Raw genomic sequence first — 21,302 nt, forward strand, 5'->3', positions numbered from 1 at the left:
ATGGGCAATTATTAGAATCTTCCTCCTCCTTCCTGCCTCTAACTTTCTCATTTCCCTAAACTCACTACCTCTGATCCCAAACCCATCATTTACACCAGCAAGCATTTCCTCCTGGTGTGTTAAGGCATCTGCTGCATTTTGCCTGCTTCCCTAGTACCCACCTTTAATCCACATAACACATAATCCACATAATAATCTCTCTCTCTCTCTCTCTCTCTCTCTCTCACTGCAACAGGAATTGTGTGAGCTTAGGACCCAAGCAATGTGGGTGTTGATCAGCCTGTGTAATGTACAAAAACTATAACCATCTTGCTGTTTTATATTTCTCCACAAGTGCTTCAAGTTGCAAAGCCACTTCTACTTACAGACACCCACGCGCACACACAGTGGCCATTGTGACTAGTAGGGCAGAAGGCAGGGAGGTCAACAGTAGGGGGCGCCAGAGCCAGCAACAGGCAGAGCCAAGCAATGCTAGTGTTGTCCCCATCCTCCTCCTCCCTGCTGAGTTCTACATGAGCAACTGAGGAGGAAGCTGACAGGCAACAACACCCCCTGGATTGATTAAGGCAAGAATGGACACCCTGGCTGAGGACAGACTGAGGCTGGTGGGGTTGGCTGATTCATTGGCTCTGGCTCCATCTGCTGTTTGGACTCCAACTATTGCCTTTTACCTTACCAGACACAATGGGCACAAAGTGCTGCCGCAGATGCACTTAGTCCTCTGCTGCTAATGCATTTTAGTGGAAAGTGATTTCAGGAACAACCTTCTAGAGTTTCTCGGCCCCAATTGCACCCATATATTTTTAAGCCAAATATGCGTTGGCTGATTGTACTTTGGTCAAATAATGGTGTCAAAAGCTGCAGAACCCCAGTGGGCAGACTGTAAAAGAAAACAGGGAAAGAGAGGCAAAGCGAACTTTTCTTCCTGTCCATTTAGAAATGGTCACCCAATTCTATTAGTTGTCCCTAAGTTCCAGGCAAACAAAAGTAAGCCCTTCTTCACGCAAGAGACATAATTAACTCACGGCATTAATTGTCACAAGATGTGCTGCTGAACACTAGCTTACCTGGCTTTTGAAAAGGATTAGACAAGCACATGGGGGATAACCCTATTGATGCCTATTAGTTCAGATAACCTGAGGGAGGGAATTTCTAAGACATTCCCTGGTGGTGACTGAGTGGGGATTTGAACTTCCCTGTCCCTAGCTGAATACTCTAACCACTGTTGAACCTAACTGAACTACTCTAACCAGCTCTCTCTTGGGGAGCAGAACACGATGGTGGCAAGAAAGGCTGAGCATATAAATTTTGGTTTCTCACAGTTCCATAGTTTTCCAGTCTGAAGCTCAGTTCACTTTTCCGCATCCGCTTGTGAATTATTTTTTAAAATTCTTGTGAAAATTCACCAGCATTTTAGTATGAAGTTCTCTGAATATACAATGCTTCTTTGCATGTTTTCCTAATATACACATTTTTTGTATGTTATTTTCACCAACATAAGGATTTTCTTGCATCCTTTACCCATGTATATGCATTTTTATACATGGTACTTGTATATGCATTTTTGCAGAGTATATGCGTTTTTGCACATAGTGCTGCAAAATTCAGAGGAGTGTGAATTTCAAAGGCTGGCTGTGTCTTGATTCCTGTATTGTTTCAGAAATGTGCAGAATTTGGCAGGTTCCTCTTTACATGCAAACTGAATCACATTTCCCTCCAGCCCTGATAGGAAGTAACTATCCTGGGCATCATTCAATGTTCTAACTTTCACAGAAACTAAAGAGTGGCAGCAACTACTGAGCTACAGATTGTCTAACAAGATAAAGGACCAAGTCAATAATGAGTGGTTATTTTTTCCATTCCTAAATTGATCCCTTTAACTGATAATTGATCCTGTGCTTAAGGGAGGGCATATACTTTGGGAAGGGGAGAGCATAAGCCTTTGCTAACAAACTAATTAACTGAACGATATCCTTAGGACAACTTCCAATAGAAGACCAAACTTTGTGCAAACCATTGCAGGATGGGCCAAGAAGCCCAGTAAGGACTATGGAGGGAAGGAATTCAATTCAATCTTCATTTAAAAGTGGGCCTATCTAATTAGCATTTCCAAAACAATCTGCAAACTGAAGCACAGCTATCCTTTGAAATTCATACTTCTGCAAATTTTGCAAAGTAGATCTCCAGCCAAATAAACTTGGGAAAAAATACATACATTAGGATACATGGTGCATAAACCAAAGAAAATAATGTTCAAAAATGCATTATATTAAAGGAAAATCCTTTGCAAAAATGTAGAGGGAAACTAATCCAAAGATGTCTATATTTGGGGGAAATCGCAGCGACAAAAAATGCTGGTGAATTTTCATGAGGACATTTCAAAACAAGTTTGCAAACTGATGTGGAAATGTGGGGAATGGAACAAAACTGGAAAAAATAAGTAGCTGACAAAAATCGAAATGGAGAGAGTCACCCATCTCTAGCAATCTTACACCTACTTAATTGAGAGTGACTCCCAATGCATTGAGGACTTACTTGGCAGTAAAGTGGAGAGGATCACTTGTAACAAACTTTACTTTGACTTTTGAAGGGAAGATCTGGCTTGGTCAGATGGCATCATAATCACTGTGCCAATCCTAATGGTGCCAGAGGGATATTTGTGTTCTTAAGGCAATCTGTTTGCCTTGTTGGGGCATCGCACTGAAACAACATCAACACCCACTTCCTTCCACAAAGGCTTTGGCACAACACCTTAATCTCCATCCCTATCCTGTAACCAAGTGAATGATACATTAGCTAAAATAAATGCATACTCATTTAACATTTTGACGGCCGCCTCCATTTCCATCTCCTGCCCCCTTCCCTGCCTTGCTTTCCTCATGCCAAATTTCAAATTGTAAGCTTCTTGGGGCAGAGGCCTACCCTCTTGTACTTTGCAAAATGTTGTGCGCAGTGGTAGTGCTATACGAACAATAGGCAACATTGAGGAGTCTCCATGCTTTGATTTTAACCTTGCTTTGTTAAATTCCCACTCAAATCCCACTCAATTATTCGTCTCCGGCTGGAATCCTGCCAAGGGGATAATTGTTTTAATGTACTTTATAATGGTCCAGTCCAGTCTCTCAGTCTCTCCCCCCCCCCATAGAAATAGCTAACCACAGCAACAACAACAAAAAACCACGACAATAATTCCCATCTATTCACACACATTGTATTGTGTAGATCCAGACAGTCTTCTTTGCCAGAGAGAAAAGTTAAAAAGAGATAAACCACGCCTGAAAAATCAAAGTGCCTGAAATCAAGTCAAACATTGTTAAGTCCTAAAAATAGAGGGTGGGGGAAGGGGAAATCAAACAAAAACACCCGTCGCCATTGGGAGGAATAAGAAGTGATTGCTACATCCTGAATTGTCACTGATCGACTGTTGATCTCCAAGAGGGGAACACAAGAAGGTTAACAAACTCACATTTCCTCATCTTTTGAACACAGGCCATTGCCCGTGTGCAGCTGCAACATCACAGCAGCTTCTGTTCTGCCCCACACACCCCGGGTTGGGTGGGGGTGGGTTCCTCCGATCACTCTTGCAAATCAAAATCAATCCAACCACCGCAACGGTTCTAGCTTTTGAGTTTTGCAGGCAAGGAGATGAGCCTCATACACGACTCCTCCAGCTCTTCGTCAGCACGACGTCCTGCAGACACCTTGCCAAACTCCATCTCAAGTTGGGCATTACAACTCTCAGCGGCAGATTAGGGAGAAGTCCTCTCCTGCCTCCATAGGGTCTCCCTCGAGTACATCTTTTGTCACCACCGGGTCTCCTGCTCCTGTCCAGAGCTGCGCACACCTCCGATCAGCAGAGCAACCGAGACACAAACGTTCATCATCGCCCACAAGCTGACACATCCCAACAATGGCCACACAAAGCGAGCGCTTAGCGGCTTGGCAGAACCCTCAATGGAACGCTGCTGTTCCCATGCCAAAGGCTTGCTCCTGCTTCTTGCACTTCTCCTTCCCCCCACCCACCCTCCCTGTGTTCAAAGAGACGGAAACACAACATACAAAAGAGATAGCACATAGAGGAATTACCTTTTCTCTTTATTTTGCTTTCGGGACTTGTGTAACAACCCTATGAGGACAACAGCTGCTCGGATCCCTGCTCGTTTTGCGTGCATCCTACCAGGAGATTGTGACATAGTTAAAGTGACACTTCTGCAGGCAGGTGGTGCTGCCGATGTCGCCAGCCGCTGGCAGGAGACCTGCTTTTAAAAAGTGCACACCTCCCTCCCTCCCTTTCTCGCACACAGGCTCATTCCCCCCCCTCTCCTTTTCTGCTTTTGCTGTGACTGCAGCCGGATAGGTAAGTCCGTTCCCGGAATCAGGTGACTTCTTCCCACTCGGACGACCTTCAAGTCACCTGGAGCCTGCCTGCTCTTTTTTGCTAGCCAAGCCCCTCTTCTGAGCTCCGCTTGCGTGCAGGGGGGTTGCCGAACTGCCAAGCCAGAGGAGCAGAGGTGGCATTCCCCAGTCAATTAAATCGCTTTCAACCATACCCAGCTGCACATGCGGCCGCCGGCTTTCTGCCAATCTGTCACGCCTGCGCTCACAAGCCGTCAGCGTCAGCTCCCGGCTCGGCCCCGAAAGGAGAAGGGAGAAGTTGAGGGCTCGCTTCAGAGCATTCTTGTGGCTTTGTTTGGTGCTTTGCTATTTTTTGTTTTTGCAATGCTCACTATGGTCGTTTGGAAAAAGCACTCCATCAAGGCAAGCAGGTGCAGAAGTTTAAGAGGGACAGGTTCTCCTTGTCTTTGGGCTGCCAGAAGAAATATCTACAAGCCGAAATGACAGGACCACTTGCCACCGGGAGACAGACGCGTCTTTGCTCTTTTAACATTGCTGTGCAGAAGATTTTCTCCAAATCCATGTGCATTTTTATACATCCATATAAAAGGGGAAGAGGGTGACGCTTCTGTGATTTGATGTTGCGGAAACGAAAGCTTTCTGTGAGGTGGGTATGATTAATTGCTTGGGCGGGGTTTGTGTGCGTGGTTTGGGGATGCGTTTTTCTCTACAACAAATTGTTTCCCTTGCTTAGGGAAAATGGGTTATTCGGAGGATCATGTTTCGTATTGCAATTGTCAGTGTAACTGCAGCAGCTGCAATGAATAAATGCTTCCAACCCCCAACCTTTACTGGATGTCATTTACTGATTGCTGTTAGAGATTAGAAACATTTTAAGAGTATTAAAATGAAAGGGGCTTGATTTGGAACTGTCTGGCGGCTGCACTGCATGGGAAAGAGATCACTTCATCTGTGCATGCTGGAGGATGAGTGGAAACTGCCTGGATAGCCTGAGATCAGGCGCAGCAAACTTGGAAGTTGAGGGGCGCCTTGTTCCAAAAAGTTTTCGCAGCGATGACCCAAGCAAACTGAGTTCACAAAATCAGAATGAGAGCAATGAAGATCCAGAAAGCAATGTGGCCTTGCTCTCACTCTCAGTTGACTTTGTGACATCATCAAGTAAATACAGCTGATTGGCTACAGTGTAGCAATGTCATCACATTAGCCAAGTGATCCCGCGGGGGTCACCCATGTGACAATACACAGGAAGGAAAATATTGGTTCTTTTTCGAACAAGGAGGGGGGCACTGAACTAGCATCTGACTGGAGAAGCAATGGTGCAAACAAAGTTAAAGAGGCCGCAAACAGGGTCCTGGATCCAATCTCTGACGTTGTCAGGTAGGGATGGAAAAGACAGCTGTCTGAAAATCAGGAGAGATTATACCAGTCAGTGCCTGGGCCGGCCCATACAAGAGACAAGGTGAGGCAACTCTGTCTCTGATGTAGATCTTCCCTAACCCTTCCTTCCCTGGCAAGGAGGAAGGGCACCATTTTGGGGCCTGCCTCAGGTGCCAAATGTATTGTACTTGGTCAGTGCAGAAATCGCTTAGCCAAGTGGAGCCAATGGCTTGGTCTAAGGCAATCAGTGGAGGCTACTCCATTAGGGCACTGCCTCGCCAACCTCTCAAGCCAGCCCTTTATTTGCCTGTCTCCTTAATCACAGACCAAGAAGTGGCCCTGCCTATCAGCACCGTCCTCCTTAGTCCAATGCTTGCAAAACTCAGCAAGGGGGACAAAGCCATAGCTACTTGGCTCTGCCTTTCACTGGCTCTGGCGCCACCTACTGTTGGTCTTCCTGCCTTCCACCCTAGCGGTTCCAGCGGTCACCAATCGCTTGCTGGGTGCAGTTCCTGCAAAGCACACAGCATCCCTGCACAGAGACCCCTGACACACTCCAACCCAAGAGCCTGTTCATTTTTGCTGCTACAGAGAAGGGTAGGCTGTAGTATACGATGAGCTGCAGGCTACATACAGGAATGAATGTTGCCAGGGACAGAAACTATACAGCACATCTCGCTTCCATCCCCCTCTCCCGGCACCAAACAAAATGCTTCCCACACTTCCTGTTCGGTGCTAAAACACAGAATCGGGAACGTGGGCTGCAACCTTCTGGCCCATGTTGCTTTTGAGGATCAAGGTAGAAGCACAGACATTTGAAGAACCAGAAGGAACATTTCTCCCCTGCTCATGACTGGCGAATCTATAGTGATCTTATTGATCACATTGCTGGTTTGAGAGAACGTTTTTATAGATTTATATTGCATTGTGATGCTGCATTAAATTTTTAAAAATCCTGTATCAGCTTTTTTATGGTGTGTATTTATTATTATTATTATTTATTGAATTTATATATTGCCCTATACCTGGGGGTCTCAGGGCAGTATTGTGCATGTTATTATAATAATATTATAATATTATTCATATTATTATTATTGTGATGCAATGGGGGAGAAGCGATCATTGGTATTGAGTTAATCAGGGGTAGGGGAAACCTTTTTCATCCTGAGGGTCATATTCTGATCTAGGCAAGCTTCCAAGGGCCACATCCCAGTATTGGGTGGGGCCAGGGGCTAAAGCGGTTGGAGCAACAAATTTTAAAGCCATCCAAGTTAGCCATCACTGCCTCTTGTGGGAGTGAGTTCCGTAGTTTAACTGCACACATTTCCATTAGTGTTCTGGTTTGCATATTGGATAACTGTGTTTCGCTTCACATATTGGTTCAAGAAGTGCAAGTTAGGTGGTTTCTCACCCAAATTCAACTTCTCTCACATTCTTAGGAGGGCTTCTTGAGAGCCCTCAGCTGTGACACAATTTGACTTTCAAGATTTAGTTGCCATGGAAATCAAACATGCCCAGACGCCACCAACACCCTAATCATTTCACCCATCCACTTACCCAGACAAGCCAGTGAGACAAACATTAACCCCACAATGTCTGGGTTATGAAATTTAGGTGCTTAGAGAAAGCAGGAGGGCAGGAATACACACAGAAACAAGGTGTGAAACTTCTCCCTGATTCACACGTGTGTGTGAATATCTGGCTAAAGGTGGCTTAGAGTGCTGATTGACAGGCACTGGAAAAAAAGACACCCACTGCCATCGTCTTGCTGTGTTGGATCTGCCAGAGGCTCAGGATTCCTCAAGAGGCGATTAGGGGTGAGGGGGAAATGAGATTCAGTTCGTATGTAGAGGCAAACCTACCAAATTCACAAAAGAACACATGGACCTTAGTCTGGAGAAGAGGAGACTGAGAGAAGATACGCTAGCCACCTCCCAGTATCTCAAGGGCTTTCACATGGAAGATGGAGGAAGCTTGGTTGTTTTTTCCCCTGCTCGGGATGGTAGGACTCGAACCCATGGCTTCAACTTACAAGAAAGGAGATTCTGACTAACATCAGGAAGAGCTTTCTGAGAGCAAGAGCTGCTCGACAGTGGAACCATCTCCCTCAGAAGGTTGTGGACTCTCCTTCCTTGGAGGTTTTTAAGCAGAGGTTGGGTGGTCATCTGTCATGGATGCTTTAGCTGAGATTCCTGCATTGCAAGTGGGTTGGACTAGATGACCCTTGAGGTCTCTCTTCCAAGTCTATTATTCTATGAACCAAAGCACAGCTACCCTCTGAAATCCACACGTCTCTAAATTCTGCTCCCTAGCCAAGTAAAGCTTACATAAATGTGCCCAGGAAGAGTGCTAGTGTTCTTGGGTCCTGCTTGTGTGCTTCCTAACAAGCATGTGGCTAGCTATTGTGAGAACAGGATGCTGGAGGAAATGGGCCATTGGCCAGATCCTGCAGCCAGTATCTTCTGATGTTTGCTCTCTCTGCTCCGCTCATTCATTCCTGGGCAGCTTACAGCTGTGGTCCTGGGCTACCTCGTGTTAATCATTTACAAGAAACAGAGTGCTGTCTAGCAAAGTCCACAATCTATTTTAGATAGCAAGTAAAAAAAAGAACAAAATCTGGATAACAGAGAGGTACAAGTCCCTGATCACTGGGGATGGGGTGGGGGTGTTAAAGGAGCACACAACCAGACCTGATGGGCAACAAAAGGATGACTTTCACTGCTCGCTTCTGTCGGATACAGTGGTACCTCGGGTTAAGTACTTAATTCGTTCCAGAGGTCCGTTCTTAACCTGAAACTGTTCTTAACCTGAAGCACCACTTTAGCTAATGGGGCCTCCTGCTGCCGCCGTGCCACCGGAGCCTGATTTCTGTTCTTATCCTGAAGCAAAGTTCTTAACCTGAAGCACTATTTCTGGGTTAGCGGAGTCTGTAACCTGAAGTGTATGTAACCTGAAGCGTATGCAACCCGAGGTACCACTGTACATCTAACCAACTGTTCAAGGGCACTTCTTCTCTGTGGAAATGTGACCCTCGGAATCAATGAAGCCCAAACTGATTTGTCTGAGTAACTGTGGGATGCACCTGACTACCTCCCGGCAGATGTAGTTTATGGGTCCGATTTTTCAGAGGCATTCAGGGCAAAGAAGCGAAATGGCTTGTCCTTTCTGCCTCTGAAAGGGCACCACCACCCATTTGCACCAATGCCCTTTCGATGGTGCCCTTTCCTAACTCGCAGAGAGAAACCAGAGCCTGTCCTGGCCCCCCATTGGTGGATGTGTTGCTTGGCCTCACTTGCTTCCTGCCAAAGGATTTTAAGGCACAGGTTCCTACGGCACGCAATTCAGGTTACAGTCTGTCAGTGGTCGTGGCAAAGGTTCAGCTATGTTTGACGTGCCCCCTGGGCTCTCATCTTGAAAAGCAGGGAAGACGTAGTCATCCACATGGTTGGCACTCCAAGCCAAGGGACTAGGCAAGCAAACAGGCACTCCCATCCAGTAGGCTGGGTTTTCTGAGTCTGTTCTTACTGTCACAGTCATCTCTTGCACCCTTGTTGACAAAGGTAGAGTCAAAGGGGCCAACTCATGGTCAGATCTCACTGTAGATGGGATGGGGTTCTTGGGATGTGGGAAGCAGCTCTGGCACCACTGAGGTGTCTGATGACCTGGTAGTTTGTTCAGCCCCTCCCTAGGGTCCAAGTCATCAGCCACTAGCCTACTATGCTCCTCCCCAGAGTCTCATTCTGACAGTTCCCAGAGAGCCAGTGTGGTGTAGTGGTTAAGAGCGATAGACTCGTAATCTGGTGAACCGGGTTCGATTCCCCGCTCCTCCACATGCAGCTGCTGGGTGACCTTGGGCCAGTCACACTTCTGTGAAGTCTCTCAGCCCCACTCACCTCACAGAGTGTTTGTTGTGGAGGAGGAAGGGAAAGGAGATTGTTAGCCGCTTTGAGACTCCTTAGGGTAGTGATAAATTCTTCTCCTTCCTCTTCTCCTCCCTCAGGCCAGTCCTGTCAAGATGTCTCCACCGGGCTCAAGATGCAGTCATTGCCAGAGAATGCAATAAATTCCTAGAATTGTAGAATTGGAAGGGACCCCGAGGGTAATCTAATGTAACTCCCTGTGATGCATTTTCTAGGCCAGGAATGTCTAACCAGTCGATCATGATCTACCAGTCGACCGCAGGGTGTCCCTGGTCGTTCCTGATCAATTGTGGGTTCCTGATTGATTGCCCCCCAAACACACAAACACAAAAAACTTTGGCTCATCCTCCCCCCAAAAAACTCAACAATTCCGGTCAATCCTACCCCCCAAAAAATCTAAACAACTCTGGTCAATTCAATGGGTAGCTCACTGCCAGATTATTTATGCTGGGAGTAGATTGCAGTCTCTTGGAAGCTGAATGTGCCTGCTCTAGGCTAATGATAGCATATGGAGAGCCCTGCCTGATCAGACTAAAGGTCCAGCATCCTGTTTTTGCACAGTGACCAACCAGGAGACTCCATGAAGCACCGGAGCAGGGAGTGAAGGGAACAGCCCTCCCCTGTTGTCATTCCCCAACAACTGATATTCAGAGGTGGACGGCCTCCAAAAATGAAATGCCCTGCTCAAAACTCTGATGTTTAAGAACCTCTGAGTCCTAGAGGACCAGATCACGAGGCCCATCTAGACCACATGTTGAGGAAACCTCACCAGCCAAGGAGCCAGATCCATATTTCCCCACCTCTGGAGGGCCAAATTTGACAGGTGAGTGGAGCAACTCACCTATCAATCCCCTGATGTCACCATGACACAAAACCACCGCCCTTTAAAGCCCTGGGTGTCCAGATTTCAAAGCACAGAATGGGGCTGTTTGGAAGCCCCTTCCCTAGCAGCCTCACGCTGCTCTTTAAACCTCCAGGTTTCGAAGGCTGAAAGAGTAGCATGGAGGCTGTTTACAATCGAAATGCAATTCTCCTTCACATTTTGCACTTTTCTGAATTTTTCATTGAGGTTCCCGGGCAAAGTAATACGCTGAAAAGAAGGCATAAACTAGGGTGAAAAGCTCCAAATGTCTGGTTTGACCCTTAAGGCTGATTCTGATGCTACATTAATGTCACATTTGCCAGGCACTGCATCACTCACACTTCCTGTAGCTCTGCTAAAACTGTATTTTCCACATTGCCAGTTTGTAGATCTCAACTGAGAGAAAATCCATGACCTGAAATGAACTCCAGAGCAAAGGGATCTGGTCATATGCTAGACCTCTCTGAGTCCACAGTTCATATGCGCTGGTTATGACCTTTCAAACCTCTCTTTAGTTTGGGACCACAATATCAAATGCACAGCCTTTGTCCACACACACACACACACACACTACAGATAGGACCACACTATTTAGAAATGGTAATGTTTCATTAGGCTGAAACTGAGCACCTTCCATTTGGTGCATGTTGCTGCCCCATGTGGTGAGTTAAAAGAACAGCAGCTTGGAACATCTTCATGGCACTGAAACATGCTCTGGGTTGGCCCTACCCACCCCAAGCCTAGCCATTATTCCCTCTTGGGAAGGAAGGAGCATAGAAGACTTCCTGTTACAGATAGGTAGCCGTAATAGACTGGAAAGAGAAGCTGCTGAATTGCAACTTATTACCAAACTTAAAACCATGGAGAGACCTGGTCTGAACAAAGACATTGGATTCTTATCTCATTATACATGACAAAGCCATTTTTCACCTTCTCACCCCTTGATTTTTCCTGTAAGACCTATTGCAGTCGTTAAGAGTCGTCAACAGGCTCATCACAGCTATCTGCCAATCACCCATTCCCACCACCCTTCTGAGTAATACCCCTCCCCACCTTCTCACTATATAGAAGGGTCTGGTGACTTCTGTTTCAGTGTATCTGAAGAAGTGTGCATGCACACAAAAGCTCATACCAAGAACTAACTTAGTTGGTCTTTAAGGTGCCACTGGAAGGAATTTTTTTATTTTGTAGAAGACTTCCTGTTTGGGATGCGGTCTTTCCAGAGCAGAAAGACCTTCCTGCCTCTGGTGTTTCTTTGTGCATTACTCGGATCTGACTCTGGACTGGTCTCTTGGCCCTGAATCCCTAGCTCAGTTCCTAGATCCCAGCTCACCTCTGCTGGTCACCTACAGATTAGCATTGTCAAGCTGCACACTCCTAAAGGCAGCAAGGTATATGACACCTGAGATGTAACCACTGTCATCCAGAATTTCCACTTTCCTGGGGCTCCAGAGATATGGCATTTGCTGCATGGCCTGGCCATGGGCTGGTCACCTCAGGGACCATTGTCTTTTCCCCATACAGCTGTACGTGGGATTCTCAGTGCCTCCCCCTCCTGCAACGTGGGACATTGGCCAATGGCTGTCTGAATTAGCCAGTCAGGGGACTGCACAAGGCAGGGATGTGATGCTTTAAAAGGAAGGCTGCACCCAGGGGTCCCCACTCTTAGGAAATCACTACTGGATTCACTACCCAGTCTGTAAGTGCCCTGCCTGAAGGTGAGTGTACAGGGTAGTGTGAGGAACTTGCTATGGTTCATTTGGTCACCATATTTGGGGCCAGGGAGCAATTTGTTTCTTGCAGGCAAATTGGCTAGTTTTCGCCTGCCTAATAGAAAACATCACAACTTTTGGCAGAAAAAGCATTGGGTTGGATCCTTAACTGAGCAAGTACCCCATTAAAAGGGTCCAGGAACAGGTTTTGTCTGGGAGCCCACACAGGAGCCAATGGGCCACCTTGGGAGGAAGAGCTGTCTAGCCTTTGTTCTTCCCCATTCAACCATGTGAACTCTATCAATAAGGAGGTCTAAGCTGGATGCTCCAAGCTTAGACTGTGTAGCTTAAGCAAGCCATCTTTGTATTTCTATAAAAATAATTTAGAAACCCTCATCACATTGGAACCTACGTTTTACTGCCTGTGTTTTCTTACTGCTGTATGGAAAAGCACATGAATCTGACCTTTGAACCGTTTGTAAGTAAAGCATTTTTAACTTACCAAACATGTAGGCTCTTTCTATGCAAAGGAAAGTGGGGCACTTTGGAAGCAACTTAGAAGGGCATATTTTAAAGGTATTACAACCTATATTTCTATACTTTACATTTGTGATTTTAAATCTCTGCTGAGGTTCTCTCATCAAAGAGTATGTCCAGGGAATTCTTTTTATCACACCTAAGTATTTTTTTCCTTCAGCCAAATACAAAATATACCAACAGAACCTACCTAATTCGCACTTCCTGAAAAAATACACAAATCAAAAAACAGCCATCGTTCAAAACTCACACTGCTCTGAATATTGCAAGGCAGTTCTCCAGTCAAGTAATATATGAACAATGCATAGAAGAGGTTAACCTGTTCATAAAAATGCATATATTAAAGAAAGTAACATGCAGAAAGTATTATACTAAGCTAAATTGCTTGCAAACTTGTGTTAAATGAAATTTGTACTAAACTGCTGGTGAATTTTCAAGATGAGTTTTCTTAATATATAAGAAAATTGTAAGGATGTCATCATGCTGCTTTTCACCAGATGGATCAGGCCATCTAGTCAGCCTCCTGTTCTCACAGTGGTCAACCAGATGCAAAGACCATAAGCAACAGTACTCTCCCTTCCTGCGGCTTCCAGCAACTGGCATTTAGTGGCATACTGCTTCTAACAGAAGAGGAAAAACACTGCCACTGTGGCTAGCAACTATTGATAGCCTTATCAGTCAGCCTAATCCTCTTTTAAAGCCATGCTGTTTGGGGGGCCAGCACTACCTCTTGTGGGAGCAAATTCCATGTTGGACTAGGAAAGATAAATTGTCCCTTCCTACATTAGAATAAAGCTCATGCTGGGGGGATGGGAAGTCCCAGCAGCAGCCAAAAATATGCCAGGAAACTGCAAGTTCAAACTACTGGTATGTGAACACACACTTCAGTTTGCATGACCTTTAGGAAATAGAGTTCCATTAGCTATGCAGAGGGGGGAAGTCTATTAAAATTCCTTGACATTTATTCTTCAAAGAAGGGAGCTTTGCTGCTAGATAGAGAGTATAATTTCAGAAGGACAAAAAGGTCCTACACACACACAGTCAATTAGACACCACGGTGAATATATCATTTGGGTACTCCAATGGTGGCCTATTCGTCAAGACTCCTAGTTGCCACTTTTCTAAGAAAATGAGAAATCTAGAAATGCCAACCGGTGGAAAGGTGACGGCAAACTTTGACCCTAGTTCACGAACCTCGGTTATATCAAGAGATGGGTTCAAACACATTCACATTATTAGAAAGGGTCGGTGGTAAAAACAGAAACTGCTCAGATGTATGCCTTCTAACTGTCAAGGCCGGCCAATTAAAACACAGATCCCATTTGAAAATATCTTTGTTTAAACTGATATCACTGCAGAATTCCTGTATGCTTTGCAAGTCTACTCTGGTCTTTGGCTGCTCCATTTTTATGGCAGGCTATTTGGATGGTCCATTTTGCAAACCCGTATAGCAACTGGTTCTGGAAAAGTGTACATCTGTATACACACAGAATTCTTAGGAACTGGCTCTATACAAATAGAATCATGATTTAAGGCAGCACTATTGATATTGTACATTCAGGGCCAGAGTTAGGGGTCAGAACTGTTGGGCACCTTGCTGTCAGTCCAAAATGAAAGGGCACCATTATATATCATTTCCCAGAAAGCCTTAATCCTCGGGCATGTCCACCAGAGGTGAAAGAAAGAATGATATATAATGAAATGAGAAAGGTATTTAAGTATACCTTCTTGAAGAAACCAGAGGCCTTTCTCCTGGGTATGGTTAGCCATGTGGTGTTAAAGAAGGATAGAACTTTGTTTCTGTATGCCACAACAGCAGCAAGGATTCTTATTGCAAAGTATTGGAAGACACCAGATCTACCTACCTTGGAAGAATGGCAGATGAAAATGACAGACTATATGGGACTGGCGGAGATGACGGGCAGAATCCACGACCAGGAGAAGGAGACAGTGGAAGAAGATTGGAAGAAATTTAAAAATTATCTTAATAAATATTATAAGATTAATGAATGTTAGATAGACAGGGGTTTTAAAAATAATGTGGTTTTTTCAGAGACCTTGATTAAGAAAAGGAATGGAATTATCGAAAATTTTGGGGAAATATGGGAATGGATTTACTGACAGGATAATTAAACTAGAATACAGAACGGGGAGGTATGAGGAAGTCGGGAAAAATAGGTTGAGAAAATAAGATTGGAAATTATACTTGTTGTTTTTGTCTGTTTTTGTTTTTATTGTTGTTTTGTATTTGTATGTTTATAATAGAAAATTTAATAAATATTATATTAAAAAAAAAAATGAAAGGGCACCACCACAGAATCATAGAATTGTAGAAAGGTAAGGGACCCTGCGGGGTTCTACCATTGTAGAATGGTAAGGGACGCGGGTGGCGCTGTGGGTTAAACCACAGAGCCTAGGACTTGCCAATCAGAAGGTCGGCAGTTCGAATCCCCACGATGGGGTGAGCTCCCGTTGCTCGGTCCCTGCTCCTGCCAACCTAGCAGTTCGAAAGCACTTCAAAGTACAAGTAGATAAATTTGTAGCAGGAAGGTAAACGGGGTTTCCGTGTGCTGCTCTGGTTCGCCAGAAGCGGCTTAGTCATGCTGGCCACATGACCCGGAAGCTGTACGCTGGCTCCCTTGGCCAATAAAGTGAGATGAGCACCGCAACCTCAGAGTCGGTCACGACTGGACCTAATGGTCAGGGGTCCCTTTACCTTTACTTTAAGGGACCCCACAGATCATCTAGTCCAGGAATGTGCAGCTGCACACCTTGGGATTGAACCTGCAACCTTGGGATTACCAGCACCATGCTGAGCTCCATGTTGAACGAACTGAGCTCCATGTTGAACATGGAAAGATGCCTTTAACTGAGCCAGATCCTTGGTCCGCCCAGCTCAGTATTGTCTTCATCGATGGGCACTGTCTCTCTGGAGTTTCATACAGGGAGTCTCTCCCAGTCCTGCCTGGAGACGGGGGCGGTGGGGGCGGTCCACCCCGGGTGTCACCCCTGAGGGGGGTGACAAAAAGCAAGGCACACTCACCGCAGGGCCTGCAGCATGCCCGAGCCACGCGTCTTTCCTGGGAGTGACATAGTGGCTTCAGCATCCGCAGGCTCCATGCTGCCCCAAATGGTCCGCCCACTGCCTCCCCTCCCCAGCTGTAGGGCGGCTGAGTGGGAGGAGTCAGGCAGACTCCTCGGAGGTTTCCTGCCCTGGCTCGCCCCACCTTGTGGGTGACTGGCCCCGCCCCTGGGCACAGGGCGTGCACGCTGCCCCAGGCGTCCAATCGGCTTGCTCCATCACTGCCTGGAGATGCCACTAGGAATCTGGGACCATCTGCATATGAAGGAGGTCCACTGAAGCTGAGCTATGGTCTCTTTTTGCAAAGGGAGTCTGGGAAATTGCTTTGGGCCTAGTCCAGGCAGCTGTTTGGCCCTCCGGTTGTTTTGGGACTACAGTTCCCATCATCCCTGACCACTGGTCCTGTTAGCTAGGGGTGATGGGAGTTGCAGTCCCAAAACAGCTGAAAAGCTAAGTTTGGCCATGCCTGGACTAGTCAAACCAATGGAGCATCTAGCTTAGTACTAGCTCTCCAGGGCTCTCAGCCCTCCTTGGAGATGCTAGGCACTGAATCTGGAGCCTTCTGAATGCAGTGCAGATGCTTGCGCACTGAGCTACAGCCAGTCAGTGTGTAGACAGTGGTGAGCTAGATGGACCAATGGTCTGGCCTGCTATAAGACAAGCTACCGTATTTTTTGCTCTATAAGACTCACTTTTTCCCTCCTAAAAAGTAAGGGGAAATGTGTGTGCGTCTTATGGAGCGAATGCAGGCTGCGCAGCTATCCCAGAAGCCAGAACAGCAAGAGGGATTGCTGCTTTCACTGCACAGCGATCCCTCTTGCTGTTCTGGCTTCTGAGATTCAGAATTTTTTCCCCCTTGTTTTCCTCCTCCAAAAACTAGGTGCGTCTTGTGGTCCGGTGCATCTTATAGAGCGAAAAATACAGCATATGGTTCTATGTTTCAAAGCTGCTTGCTACATCCTTTTCTTTTCTTCTTTTTAGTCTCTGACTTTGTACACCTCCCTGAGAACTTGCCTGAATCCGGGCAAAGTGAAAACCGCAAAAATACACCAAATATATATATAAAATCTCAAACTTTAAAAAAGAAATCAGATGTCACCAACAATGGACTCAACCTTTTCCCTTCTGTTAGCTAATTATTAACAATGGTATATGTCAAGCCATTCTTGTATTTAGCCATTAACTAAATAATTTGTGTTCCTACAATGCTCTGAGAAAAGGGAACATGCTTTTCCAGGAAGACAAAGGCCTGCTAAATAAATCTTAAGGTATCTAATATAAGGACTGCCTGTAAACATTTAGACAAGACTGGGCCACAATCTGCCCTTGCAAACTACTTGACTTTGCAGAGCCCATTCAGAGTGAGGGCAGCACTTTTTTGTCATTACTCTAAATAGGAGGATATTTTTGCACCATTTCACAGCTCCACCATTCCCCCCCACACACACACACACAAAATTGAAAAAAGCAGAGAATACCATGGATTTCACCTGTCCCTTCAATTCTGCTCAGCCCTAATTGATATTTTGAGCATTTTCTGACCTTGGCTGCAAATTGGGACCTCGTTTGAAAATGATGCAGATTCCAAGAGCTCAGCGTTAAATGGAAATAAATTCACCAAGTGGAGGAAATAAGACATTGTGATACAGACGTTCTGCTCCATTTTGCTAGTGAATTGGGTGATTTAAACATACTCATTTTGCCGTTAAAGACAGTAGAATGTTAGGCCTGATAGTTTTCTGAGAAGGAACTATTATGCCCAATAATTTATTTAGTCTCCATTCTTACATAGATTTGCTATACACAGAAGTAATATGCTTTCTAAAATGAATGCTGAGATGTCGACTCATGCAATAAATTTGGGCCCCCTCTGCACTGTTACACGTAAAGCAGTATCATTCCACCTTAAACAGACATGTTGTTGTTTAGTTGTTTAGTCGTGTCTGACTCTTCTTGACCCCATGGACCAGAGCACGCCAGGCACTCCTGTCTTCCACTGCCTCCCGCAGTTTGGTCAAACTCATGCTGGTAGCTTCGAGAACACTATCCAACCATCTCGTCCTCTGTCGTCCCCTTCTCCTTGTGCCCTCCGTCTTTCCCAACATCAGGGTCTTTTCCAGGGAGTCTTCTCTTCTCATGAGGTGGCCAAAGTTTTGGAGCCTCAGCTTCACGATCTGTCCTTCCAGTGAGCACTCAGGGCTGATTTCCTTTAGAATGGATAGGTTTGATCTTCTTGCAGTCCATGGGACTCTCAAGAGTCTCCTCCAGCACCATTATTCAAAAGCATCAATTCTTTGGCGATCAGCCGTCTTTATGGTCCAACTCTCACTTCCATACATCACTACTGGGAAAACCATAGCTTTAACTATACGGACCTTTGTTGGCAAGGTGATGTCTCTGCAGCTTCTTGCAAATAATCCTGGGGACTGTGGTTTGTTAAGGAGACCTTTATTAATTCACAGAGCTTCAGCTCCCAGAGTTCCCTGAGAAGAGGGGTAGATTGCTAAACCACTTTATATGTATTGAACAGATGGGGCCTTTGCCAAGCCAAAATCCCCCACCCAACTTTGCCACACTTTTCACTGGCTCCAGGGATGGTCCCCCTTTCATTATTCCCCCCCCCAAAAAAAAGGTTCACTCTCCCTACTCTCCTGGGTGCAAAGGCTAGGAGATATTGCTCTCACTCAAATTTACCCTCACTCAGATTTGGCTTTAAATAATGTAGTCAGAAGTCAAACAAAGGTGTTTCCTGCCTTCACTGTGGTGTCTTGTGGGTAAAAAGCAATTCTTCTTATTTTTTTTAAAAAACCACTCTGATGAAAACACAAAAAGTGGTGGGGAAGGAGGTGGGTGTTCTGAAACCATTTTCCTCTCCCTTCCCAAATCCCTCGCTGTTTTAGTATCAGTATTTTAACTTTTGTATGTTTTAAAGTATTGTTGTAGTTTTCTCTTGGTTTTAATTGTTTCCTCTTTTTGTAAACTCCTTTGAGGGTTTGTTTTCATATTTACAACCAAGTGGTGTATAAATTTTATGAAATAAATAAATGAAAATAAGTACATTGATGGTGACTTGTGCCTTCCACTCACAGTAACATAGCAAGAGGAGGCGGGTTAGGGGCAGGTGGGAGAAACTGCCTCCTTGCTTAAAAGAGGGATTTCGCTTCTTTGAAGGCTGCATTAATGCAACTAGGCCGTAACCTTTAACTGAAGCAAATAATGACTTCCGCCTGTCACATGTGTAGGTGGAAGCTCACGATCACAAACATGGCATTTGTTGTGGTTGTTAACCTTTTGCTCTTTCAAGGAAAGCATCCGGCCCCAATTCTGTTGCAAAACCACAGCTCTACTCTAACAATATTGCTTGCCGCCCCTTTGTGTCACATAGTATTCATCTCCTCTTCAAAGAAAGAGCATCTCCACCCACATCGTTCAGCCCAGACACTGAGGTCCAGCTCCGAGGGCCTTCTAACGGCTCCCTCCCTACAAGAAGTGAAGTTACAGGGAACTAAGCAGAACTAGGCCTTCTTGGTAGTGGCACCCGCCCTGTGGAACACCCTCCCATCAGATGTCAAGGAAATAAACAACTATCTGACTTTTGGAAGACATCTGAAGGCAACCCTGTTTAAGGAAGTTTTTAATGTTTGATGTTTTATCGTGTTTTTAATATTCTGTCGGGAATTGCCCAGCGTGGCTGGGGAAACCCAGCCGGATGGGCAGGATATAAATATATTATTATTATTATTATTATTATTATTATTATTATTATTATTATTATCATCATCATCATCATCATTATTCAAAGTGACTGACATCCAAGTGATTTTAAATACCCCCACTCAGCAGTTTCATGTACAGTGGTACCTTGAATTACAAACGCTTCAGGTTACAAACGCTTCAGGTTACAAACTCCACTAACCTGGACGAGTTTCCTCGAGAACTTTGCCCCACGATGAGAACGGAAATCGTGTGCCGGCAGCACAGCGGCAGCAAGAGGCCCCATTAGCGAAAGCACGCCTCTAGTTAAGAACAGTTTCAGGTTAAGAACAGACCTCCAGAACGAATTAAGTTCGTAACTAGAGGTACCACTGTAGATGTTGAACAGCATAGAGGATGAAAATGTACCCTGGGGGATTCCATATGGAAGGTTCTTCGGGGCCCAGGACCACTTAACGGACCACCCAACTAGGACTGCCACCCACACCTAACTCGGACAGCGTCTCCAGAAAGGTATCGTGGTTGGTGGTATCCATAAGGGCCATGAATTGTGTGGCATTCCAGATGTTGTACAACAGGGGTATCCAATGCGATATCCTCCAGATGTTGTTGAACCACAACTTCCATAATCCTGGGTCCATGCTGGGTGGATCTCATGGGAGTTGTAGCCCAATAACATCTAGACTGTCAAATGTTTCCCATCTCTGATGCTGAAGGCTGCTGCCTTAATATCTACTTAAAAAGAGGTGAGAAGAATTTGGCAGATTTCCCAAGGCTGTAACTGTGGATCTTCATGTGAATTTCTCCTGGATGCATGCCTGATATATATAATCTGCGACTTGAAACAGGGTTCTGTTGAGCAGTCCTGATCAACAGCCTTCAAAAGGATCTTGCAGTCTGTTTATGCACCAAGATATCAAACCACAGCACAGCAGAGAGGCAATTAGGAGACTCCACGTTGCTTGAGACACCACTGTGGGTTCTTACACAATGTTCTTGAAGTTTGCTGCTCTGAAGTGTTGAGATGTTTGAAATACGTTGTTTTGATGGCAGGGTGCTAAAACCAAGATGTAATGCCGAGCAAAAATCCTACAGATTTGCATCTCAATTATGTGTTAGCACGCTGGGAGATCTGGATCAGAAATCATATTCCTATACTGTTTTGTTAAACGCAAGCTTTAATTTTTTATCTAATTTGGGCCCCTCTATTTGACCTGCTTGTTGGGTATCGATCCTTTGCTCACACAAAGCTCACATGAAGGTTAGATTACATCCAGCTTTTATTGTTCTGGCTTGTTTATAGAACAGTTATACAGCAATACACCTGATTTGCTTGAAGGGTGTTTATACATCTTCCCGTGAACCATTCGTTCATCACACACTTTTCAATGTTTCCCCCATTACTTGAATTTAATAAGCAATAAAACAAAAACAAAAACAATTGCAGTGCTGAGCAGAACTAGTAATGAGCTAGCTGAGGTTTCCTTCAGAGGGGGGCATTTGGCTCAACTAATTATTGGTATGGGTATTCCTACCTAGAGAAGTTTGGTTTCCGAATGCACATTATCCTGCTATCACCACCCATTCCATCTTCAGCTCCCCATAGACCATAAATCGGTAGTCTTTTGGCCTTTGGGGGGAGAGGTAGGTTATGGTCAACAGTGATTCTGCCAGTGTGGGTTTTACCCTAGCAGAAGCGAGTCAGGGCTGTGTTCTGAAGGAGGGAATAATGGGGTTGTTGT

At 45.3% G+C, this 21,302-nt stretch overlaps 1 protein-coding gene across 8 annotated transcripts in view; it reads right to left on the minus strand.

Moving 5' to 3' along the window:
* The window catches only part of RAP1GAP2 (RAP1 GTPase activating protein 2), a 202,092-nt gene that overhangs the window by 109,477 nt on the left and 71,313 nt on the right, over positions 1-21,302 (minus strand). Inside the window, exon 1 of one of the 8 annotated variants that reach the window (XM_081890331.1) lies at positions 4,087-5,125. The exons of 5 other annotated variants lie outside the window; for them this stretch is intronic. In XM_081890331.1, the coding sequence (XP_081746457.1) occupies positions 4,087-4,193 (107 nt within the window). In that variant the 5' untranslated portion in view covers positions 4,194-5,125. Of the gene's footprint in view, positions 1-3,466; positions 3,897-4,086; positions 5,126-21,302 lie in introns of those variants that run through there. 2 more of the 8 variants (XM_081890338.1, XM_081890332.1) reach the window with 2 other exon arrangements.

The sequence above is a fragment of the Podarcis melisellensis genome (assembly GCF_964234715.1).
Source record: "Podarcis melisellensis genome assembly, chromosome: 15".
NCBI classification, from domain to species: Eukaryota; Metazoa; Chordata; class Lepidosauria; order Squamata; family Lacertidae; genus Podarcis; species Podarcis melisellensis.